Source organism: Trachemys scripta, chromosome 4, assembly GCF_013100865.1.
Source record: "Trachemys scripta elegans isolate TJP31775 chromosome 4, CAS_Tse_1.0, whole genome shotgun sequence".
Lineage (NCBI taxonomy): Eukaryota > Metazoa > Chordata > Testudines > Emydidae > Trachemys > Trachemys scripta.
Window position 1 is genome coordinate 112,049,199 of NC_048301.1, and position 9,500 is coordinate 112,058,698.

Consider the following 9,500-nt stretch of genomic DNA (forward strand, 5'->3'; position numbering starts at 1 on the left):
ACCCCAAGTGTGCTTGCGCTAGCCCCGTTACTGCCTCGGGAGATGTGGGGATACGATGCCGTGGAGCACGGATGAAGATCTCGGAAAGAGCTGGAGGGTTTTGCCGCAGCTTTGTTACAGTCACCGTGTGTGTCCCCGTGGGAACACTTGTCCCGGGGGGGGGGGGCGCGGGGGACTCTCGCCGCGGAGCTGCTGCCCCCCGAGGCACCTCTGGCTCCCCCATGGGGAAAAGGAAGAGCCCCAGGTCGCGGCACAGGGGACTCCTGGGACTGACACAGGGGACTCCTGGGACTGACACAGGGCAGGTAGCAGCGAGCTAGCTGTGGGATGAAGCTGTACAACGCCCCCTCTCCTCCCGAGGGCTCGTCCGCCCATCGGCCCACGTGGCTGGCGGCCACCCTCGCTGCTCCAGCCGGAGCTGCCGCCCCAGCCCTTTCCATAAGCCAGCAGCGCTCAGCGGCTCCTGTAGCCCTGGCACCTGCCGTGGCCCCCTCCGCTGCTCCTGGGGGCGCTGGCTGGGGTCACGGGGTGCAGCCCCCTGCCCGGCTTGGAGCGCGCCTGGGAGCCGGCGGCCGCGCCCCACCCCTGCAATCAGCTGGCGGGGGGGGACACGCGGGCAGCTCCGCCTTCGAGGCTCACTCGCGTGCGGCCGGGGCCGCTGCCGGCAGCGCGGGGAGGGAAAAGTTGCGTCTGCGGGGCAGGGACTTCTCCGGGCGCGGGAACTCTGCGGGGAGGAGGCGTCGCGCCTGGCTGCTGCCGCCGCCTTAGCCCGGGGACCGGAGGAAGGAGCCGGGGCTTATTTGCCTGCAGCCGGGCGCCGTGAGCCCCGCCGGTGCACAGACCCCGCACGCAGCTCCGCGGGCTGGGGGGACCCCATGAGCCTCTCCCGGCCGGAGCTGCTCCTTGGCCCGGCGGCTGCGGCGGGGGGGGTGCCCCGGGACGGGCGGGCTGTCATGCCGGGCAACGGCAGCGGGGAGCTGGGCAACGCCACGGCGCCGGGAGCGGCGCCCGGCTACAACTTCGCCGCCTTGATCTTCGGCGTCTCGCTCATCCTCTGCGTCCTGGGCGGGAACCTGCTGGTCTGCCTGAGCGTCTGCTCCGAGCGCGCCCTCAAGACCACCACCAACTACTTCATCGTCAGCCTGGCCGTGGCCGACCTGCTGCTGGCCCTGCTCGTCCTGCCCCTCTACGTCTACTCCGAGGTGAGTCAGAGCCTCCTCCAGCCGGCTGCCCGCCGGGGACCTCTGCGCGGCACAGAGCCGGGCACCCTGGCTTGTGCCCCCTGGGTGCTTCCCGTTCCCAGCCACCTTGCGCCTCCACTGGGTCCCTGGGTTTGTAACTGCTGCATCCCCTCTCCCAGCCCTGCTAGTGCGGCCAGACTGCGCCTCGCAGCTCTTCTGACTCGGCTCTGCGGCTTGAGCTACGTCCACACTGTAAAATGACAGGGCTTGGACCCCAGTCACAGCTGGAATTTGGAATGATCCCCCTAGAAGCTGGGGCCTGAGTGCTTGCTGTCTCAAGTCAGCTTGATGTGTGTGTGTGTGGGGGGGAATCAAACCTGAGTCAGAGCCCAGGCCTGATGTGCAGTGCAGACATAGCCTCCGGGGCTAGTTCCACCAGGCTGGGGTTAGGGATTGTTTTGCCCCTAGGGTCGTGTTTGTTTGTTTAGGGTTCCAAATCAAAAGGAAAACACCATTTCCTGAGCCTCTTTCAAGATGTGTCCATTCTGCCCCGCTGAAATGCAAGGTCAGGCGCATGGATATGAAATTTCTCAGCAACTGGAGTGAGGATCTGGCTGTAGATATTTGGATGGACGATTATTATTTTGGTTGCATGAGTGGTGGCTGGTTTTGCGGAATGTTTGACATCCGTGTCTGTAGGAGAAATCGCCTAGTGGTAGCCCAGCCAAAAATACTTTCAGAGAGTAACTTTTCTGCTCTGTGTGGGGCTTGAGAATGAAGGGTAGCAAATGTGGAACAGACTGAATGTCAGGCCTGTGTTAATTAGAAACTCTGATACAGCACATGCCTGATACTATTACGTTATCTCAACAGAACTGTTATGATTAAAAAGAGCCCTTATTTTCCTAAGCTTCCTTGTAGCATACGCAAGAAAGATAAGCTATAGAGCTGGGATGTTTTTGCCTTGCAGGTGTGAATAGAAATAGTTATCCTGCAGTAAAGCTCATCAAAGTCAATTAGGGTGACTAAATGTCCTGATTTTATAGGGACAGTCCCAGTTTTTGGGTCTTTTTCTTATATAGGCTCCTATTACCCCCACCCCCGTCCCGATTTTTCACATTTGCTGTCTGGTCACCCTAAAGGCAATGGAAAGACTCCCACAGCCCATAAAAGTCAATGCTCGGGCACTCAAGCTAGTGTTTGGATGTGCCCAAATCGTTTGAGAGGCAGCAGTTTTTTGCTCTGAGGGTGCATGTTGTGAGGGAGGGCAGCCCAGAGAGAATTGCTGGAAGGCCCAGCAGGGCTTGGAGACATGAGTAAGGCCAGGAAGCCCAGGTTAAAGTGATCAAGCAGCCGCGTCCTCCCCCCCCAGTTGTCTGAAATCCCTGAGGACACAGCACACGGTGTGAGAACACTTTTGTGCTCCCACATGCGCACACACGAGTGAGAGACACAGAGGCTTTACTGAGGGATTATAGGATTAGCATGGGGCTGGAGGAGAAGGGTTAAAGTGGGGGTTAGGAGAGCTGGACAGGTTGGGACAGACATTGAGGGTGTTGGGAAAACTGGAGGTTGCAGGCAAGGAGACACTGCCATCCAGCACCTGACCATGCTGGATCTGTCGTATATCACGAGGAAAATCAGGGAAAGGAGGCAGGAAGCTCAGAGTTTGGGGTGCCCTTATCTTCCTTGCAACGTCCATGGAACGCTGAGCACTTTCTCTGATCTTCCTGAGGCAAGGGTCATTCAGAAGTGCAAACTCAGCTGCAAAGCCATCCAGCACCAGTGTGAGCTCGTGACACTCACCTAGAAGAGCCCCGTGCTCTGCTTCCCAGACAGCGTCACTGCAGATCAGATTGTTAAAGGTATCTAGGCATTGCTTCACTCATTGTTGCAATGCCTAACTGATTTAGGTACCTAAATCTAATCTTCAAAAGGGATTTAGGCATTTAGGAGCCTAAATTCTAATGACAGCTGATAACTGATTTAGGAGTCTGGATCCTATGTGTTGTAATGATGAGCACAGCAATGACTAAATACCTTTAAAAATCTGGGCCTAAGTGATTTAGCCTTTTAAGTGCCATTTCAAAACTGATTTAGGACCCTAAGTCCCATTGACTTTCAATGAGGTTTAGGTTCCTAAGTGCTTAAGTCACTTTTGAAAATGGGACTTTGTTGTCTAGGTTAGGTCTTGCAATGCTGAATGGAGCAGCTCCTAAATACAACTAAAAATTTGGGCCTGTAGCACTCCACCATCTTGCCACAGTGTCTTTGCAAAGGACCATTAGAGATACTGCTTGCACCTGCCACTTTGCCGCTTGTGTGTGCAAGTGCATAGATGACTTCCTAACTACTATGACCCACAGGGTTACATGAGCACGAGTTTCCTTGTGGATTGGCGGAGCCCAACACCAACTACAGCAGGAACTGTATGCTGCAGAGAGCTTCCTTTCTGTACTGGGCATTGTAGATGGCATAATGAAGTGCAATGTGTGTGTTTGGGGGCAGGAGGGAGTGCGGATGGACGACTGACACAATGCAGCCTCTAGGAAATACACCTATTCCTTGAATAGCATGGCTGTATGTAATGCAAACCTTGTGTTGACAGCTGTGATGGTTGGATACCCATAGATTCTAGGACTGGAAGGGACCTCGAGAGGTCATCGAGTCCACTCCCCTGCCCTCATGGCAGGACCAAATACTGTCTAGACCATCCCTGATAGACATTTATCTAACCTACTCTTAAATATCTCCAGAGATGGAGATTCCACAACCTCCCTAGGCAATTTATTCCAGTGTTTAACCACCCTGACAGTTAGGAACTTTTTCCTAATGTCCAACCTAGACCTCCCTTGCTGCAGTTTAAGTCCATTGCTTCTTGTTCTATCCTTAGAGGCTAAGATGAACAAGTTTTCTCCCTCCTCCTTATGACACCCTTTTAGATACCTGAAAACTGCTATCATGTCCCCTCTCAGTCTTCTCTTTTCCAAACTAAACAAACCCAATTCTTTCAGCCTTCCTTCATAGGTCATGTTCTCAAGACCTTTAATCATTCTTGTTGCTCTTCTCTGGACCCTCTCCAATTTCTCCACATCTTTCTTGAAATGCGGTGCCCAGAACTGGACACAATACTCCAGTTGAGGCCTAACCAGTGCTGAGTAGAGCGGAAGAATGACTTCTCGTGTCTTGCTCACAACACACCTGTTAATGCATCCCAGAATCATGTTTGCTTTTTTTGCAACAGCATCACACTGTTGACTCATATTTAGCTTGTGGTCCACTATAACCCCTAGATCCCTTTCTGCCGTACTCCTTCCTAGACAGTCTCTTCCCATTCTGTATGTGTGATCACTTTTTTCCTTCCTAAGTGGATCACTTTGCATTTGTCTTTGTTAAACTTCATCCTATTTACCTCAGACCATTTCTCCAATTTGTCCAGAACCTTTTGTGGTTTGAGCATTGGCCTGCTAAACCCAGGGTTGTGAGTTCAATCCTTGAGGGGGCCACTTAGGGATCTGGGCCAAAATCAGTACTTGGTCCTGCTAGTGAAGGCAGGGGGCTGGACTCGATGACCTTTCAAGGTCCCTTCCAGTTCTAGGAGATAGGATATCTCCATTAATTTATTTATTTTATTTATTTATTTAAGCAGTTGCAATCCCTCCCAGTTTGGTATCATCTGCAAACTTAATAAGCGTACTTTCTATGCCAATATCTAAGTCGTTGATGAAGATATTGAACAGAGCCAGTCCTAACACAGACCCCTGCGGAACCCCACTTGTTATCCCTACAGAATCATGCCTTTACTTGTATGCTCTGCCATTGTCACCTCCTTTGTTCACTCAATTTACAGCCTGAACCCTGAGCTTCATGTTGGTGAGTGGGTCTGTGAGCACCTACCAACTCATTCTCAGGGGGTATGTGTGTCACTTCTGTAATTGTGGTCTCAGTTTCTGGAGCTGGGATTTCTCTGGCTCCCTCATCCTCTCTGTAGTCTTCCCCATTACCTGTGCCAGCCCCAGATGCTGTGCACTGAACCCCCACCAAAGTTGCCTGAAAATAGCTTGGCTCTTACACTATAGATCTAGGCCTCATTAGCATGTACAATGTGCTAGTTTACATATGTCTGTGAATCTAGAAGGCATTTCCATTCAGCCCAGAGTACCGGGGGAATTTCCTTGCCTTGGATGCACTTGAAAATCCCATGAGTGCTGGACACTGACAACTTGGGTGCAGCCAAATACCCGTTTTGAAAATTCCCCAGCTCCCATGTGAGCCCCTCGATGGGGACCCCAGTAACTAGTTGTGCTTCCGCAAGCTTTTGAAAATGTTGATGCTTCATGGGTGCTGACCATCCACAAATCAATATCACCATTTAAAATCAGGTTGGAGTTTGTTAGAAGTGTCCCTTATCTGTCTCTTGCTGCATTCCTACAGCATTTGAAAGCAGCATGGGAAAACTGTTTGTTTTAATATTACATTAAAAAATCAGTGACCACCCTTTTCCTACCCACACATCCAGTCTAATTTCAGAGGCTTTTCTAGCAATTCAGGTGCTGGTGCGAACACCAGACTGTTCCAGCAGGCTACAGGTGTCTCATTGCTGAAGTATGTTAAGTGACTTTTTGGGATGAGTGTGTAACATCTAGATATAGGGAGAACAGCAGCAGAACTGAAACAGCAGAGCATCATAGAGCAGCAAGGTTTTTAGAATCTCTTTGGCTGGGCTGGAAGTACTTGGACAGCTAGGGCACACACTAGTGGGAGCAGGTTTTCCAAGAAAAACCTTCACCCACATTCTGTTTTCAAAGTTTACTTTGTTGTCTGAGTGCTCAAAGGGGCTTTTGAAAAGTCCCCACTACTACTTGTTCAAGAGGTGACCCCAAGTCTTCTGCCTCCCAGACCCCTGCTCTAAATTAGTGATCATGTTGTCTCACATTCAGAATATGGCCTTGTCTACATGCAAATTTGCACCAGTTTAAAAAGACAACTTTCATTAAACTGGGTCAATTTAATAGGGCTCGTCTATGTTATATTATCACAGCCAGACATCCGTGCATCTAGAGGTTTGTTTCTTACATTATCTTGCTGGGTTACAGTTACATGGGGGATGGTGTGAGAATGAATATGGGGTGCTTGATTTTCAGTGCTTGATTTCCCCGCCCCCCTCTGTTTCAGTCCAGGTCAATTCAAACTGCCCCACCAAAGTGGGCCAAGTTATGCTTAGTTATATGCTGGAGTAAATCATGGCAGTAACCCATTGAAATCAGTGGTGTTACACTGGTGTAAATCCAGGAGTAACAGTTCAAGTTTTGGCTGAGTAGGTTTTGTGTAGTGAGGAAAACATCAAATCTAAGAATCCCACACTTTGGATTGGAGATTAAAAATTGGATCTGAATCTTTCAGCTCAGATACCTCACTTGCCATAGAAACTAATGCTCTCATGGTCTTTCTTTGTTTCACATGTCACTTAGGGAAGGAAAGGTGAGCAGACACTGCTGCAGGTCAGAGAGATGAGGCGGTGGAGTGTGAAGCAATTATCACTATCTATCTGTTTTTAAAATTCAGTAGCTTTCTCTTGCCTCCAGTGTAAATTCTATTGGTATTTGATGTGTGGTGACACCAGCATGCAATAGTTTGAATTTAGATCCTGCCTCCATCCCATGCAGCGATGAGTGAATCATCAGTGGTTAGCTGAGGCAGCCCTCCTGAGAGGTTTTATGCCTTTTGTTCGGTGGGAGCAGAAACACAAATCTCCCTTTTATCTAAATAAATCAGTGTGGATTCCCCACCCTCAACAGGACAGGCCTGAGCAACTTGCAGTTTCTTGTTGAAATGCAGGAACCTCTTATTTCAGATTTTTAGAGGCATTAGTGGTTCTGTGGATAATGTGGTTGAGGTTTACAGCGCTGACTAAAAGATTTAGACACAACTGGGGGTGAAATCCTGGTCTGACTAAGTCAGTGGGAGTTTTGCCGTTGTCTTCAGTGGGTTTCATCTGTGACTCCCGTAATTCTTCCTTTCTCCCACCTCTGTGATATATTTAAAGCAGGAATTCTCTCGCGATGTGCCTGTTTAGTGCCTAGCACAACGGGGCCCTAAACTCAGTTGAGGCTTCTGGCTGTTACAACAACAACAATAAATCAAAAGAGCTAGTTGAGGTTGTTGACATGGGCTGTGTTTCTGTATCTCAAACACAACTTTCTTTATTACAACTAAAACTCTAGTCCTCAAGAGAGGATTAAGGATGTTGCACATATTGACTGAGTGAAGTTAGTCCCTATGCTCAATTTGATGGCATGTCTCCGTTTGTCTTTAACACGATAACTTTTGCAAACCACATCTAATCAATCCCAGAGTTTCAGGGAATGCTCTAGGCATTCCTGCACTGAAGCCTATTGATTTTGATGAGAACTGGAAAAGCCATTTTCACTCTTTTTTTAGCAGGACTGCACTGGGGTGTGGCCAGGCTTGGCAGCATAATTGCACCAGTTGCTGTGATGAGCCCACCGGCCATTGCCATGGGAACCACCTCATGAAGCATTTCTAGGTGAAATCACAGGGATGAGGTCAGGTGGGTGTGGTCTTGGGCAGAGCCCCAGGAGAAACAAGGCAGGGCATCCCCAAGTCTTAGCCTGTTGGCTTGGTGAGATGGAGGATGCAGATGGATTTTGGGTTTGTTGAGACCCAGCTGCTCCAGAGAGAGCAGGGTCAGTGTGTGCAGCTTGGGGAGACCATTCCCTGGGTAAGAGCCTGACCAGGAGATTGTGGGAGTGGTTGGGCCGGTTGCAGCTATGTGACTGAGCGAACCCAGGAAGAGAGAGGGCACCAGCTGTTAGTCCTTCCCTTTTAATCTGGGGGTGGGTAGAAAGGTACTTTGGAAGGGGGAGAAAAAGGAGACACACATACCTGGCATGGGGTAGGGGTTGAATGGGGAACCCTAGTATGGGGGAGCAGAAAATGGGGGGGACACATGGAGCCCCTGACATAAGGCAGGGTGTGTGTACTACTTAGCGTATGCACAACGTGCTTCAGGCAGCGTGTGACCAGGATTCATCACTGTATTTGGTCCGCTGGGTGGATCATTAACTTCCTCAGCTCAGGCTGAGTACTGACGGGGAGTGCAGGGCCGGTGCTACCATTAAGGCAAACTAGGCGGTTGCCTAGGGCGCCAAGATTTGGGGGCACCAAAGAGTGGTGCCCCCCAATTTTTTTTTTTACAGTGTTCCTGGGCTGGGCTGCTGGCGGCGCACTGACATGTGCGGCTCAGACTCCCTCTCCCAGCGCAGCGCCCGCTCCACTTCTCCCGCCTCCCAGGCTTGCGGCACCAATCAGCTGTTTGGCGCCGCAAGCCTGTGAGGGGAGGAGAATTAGAGCAGGGGCAGCATGCTCGGGGAGGAGGAGGAGCAGAGGCGAGCTGCGGTGCGGAGCTGCCACACGGCTCCCGGGCGGGGGAGGGGGGAGGCGGGCGCCTCAGGGTGGGGGGGGAGGGGCCGCGGGGGGGGGGAGGGAGCGGGGGGGGGGGGGGGGGGAGGCCGGCGGGGTGCGGGGGGGCCGCAAGGTGGAAGTTTTGCCTAGGGTGCAAAACTTCCTTGCGCCGGCCCTGGGGGAGTGCGACGGGAATGCTGATCCATGACCCCTGCGGGGGGGGGGGGGGGGGAGGGGAGGTGTATAAAGAATGGAAAGTACCACTTTTAAATTGTGCGTTTAAATGAAGGTGTATTCATCATTTCTTGAATTTTACACTTTGCTACCTATATCATACCACAAACAAAACTGATATCTATAAAGACTAAGTGACAATCCAAATGCTGTTGATGTGAAACTCCTCCTTAGTGAGCTGCCAATGAGTGCCATGGAAACTACACGATATTGAAATCCAATTCTGCGAGGTGACCAAAAGCATCATGCAAAAATAAAATAAAATAAAGGATGATCTTAGACAACTTCACAATCAAATTGAGGTTTAGTTGAGCATTCTGTAAAATTGCTAGAGGTTATACATAGATTCTATGCATAAACTGTTTTTTTTGTTTGTTTTTGTTTTCAGGAAACCTGAAAACCCATTTGTATTTAAAGTTGGCTAACCCATAGAGCTCAGCCTACAGAAGCAATAAAGTGTGCAGCCCTCTGCCTCAGGCTGAATTTAAAAAAAATTAACAATACCTAGGCCTACAGTTACAGTAAAGTATCAGAGGGGTAGCCGTGTTCGTCTGAATCTGTAAAAAGCAACAGAGGGTCCTGTGGCACCTTTAAGACTAACAGAAGTATTGGGAGCATAAGCTTTCGTGGGTAAGAACCTCACTTCTTCAGATGCAAGTC

At 50.5% G+C, this 9,500-nt stretch overlaps 1 protein-coding gene across 1 annotated transcript in view; it reads left to right on the forward strand.

The window, feature by feature from the left end:
* The first annotated feature begins 410 nt into the window (after window positions 1–410).
* The window catches only part of DRD4 (dopamine receptor D4), a 40,050-nt gene continuing 30,960 nt past the window's right edge, over window positions 411–9,500 (forward strand). The window contains exon 1 of the mRNA XM_034768891.1: window positions 411–1,202. Coding sequence (XP_034624782.1) covers window positions 876–1,202 — 327 coding nt within the window. The 5' untranslated portion in view covers window positions 411–875. The remainder of the gene's footprint in view (window positions 1,203–9,500) is intronic.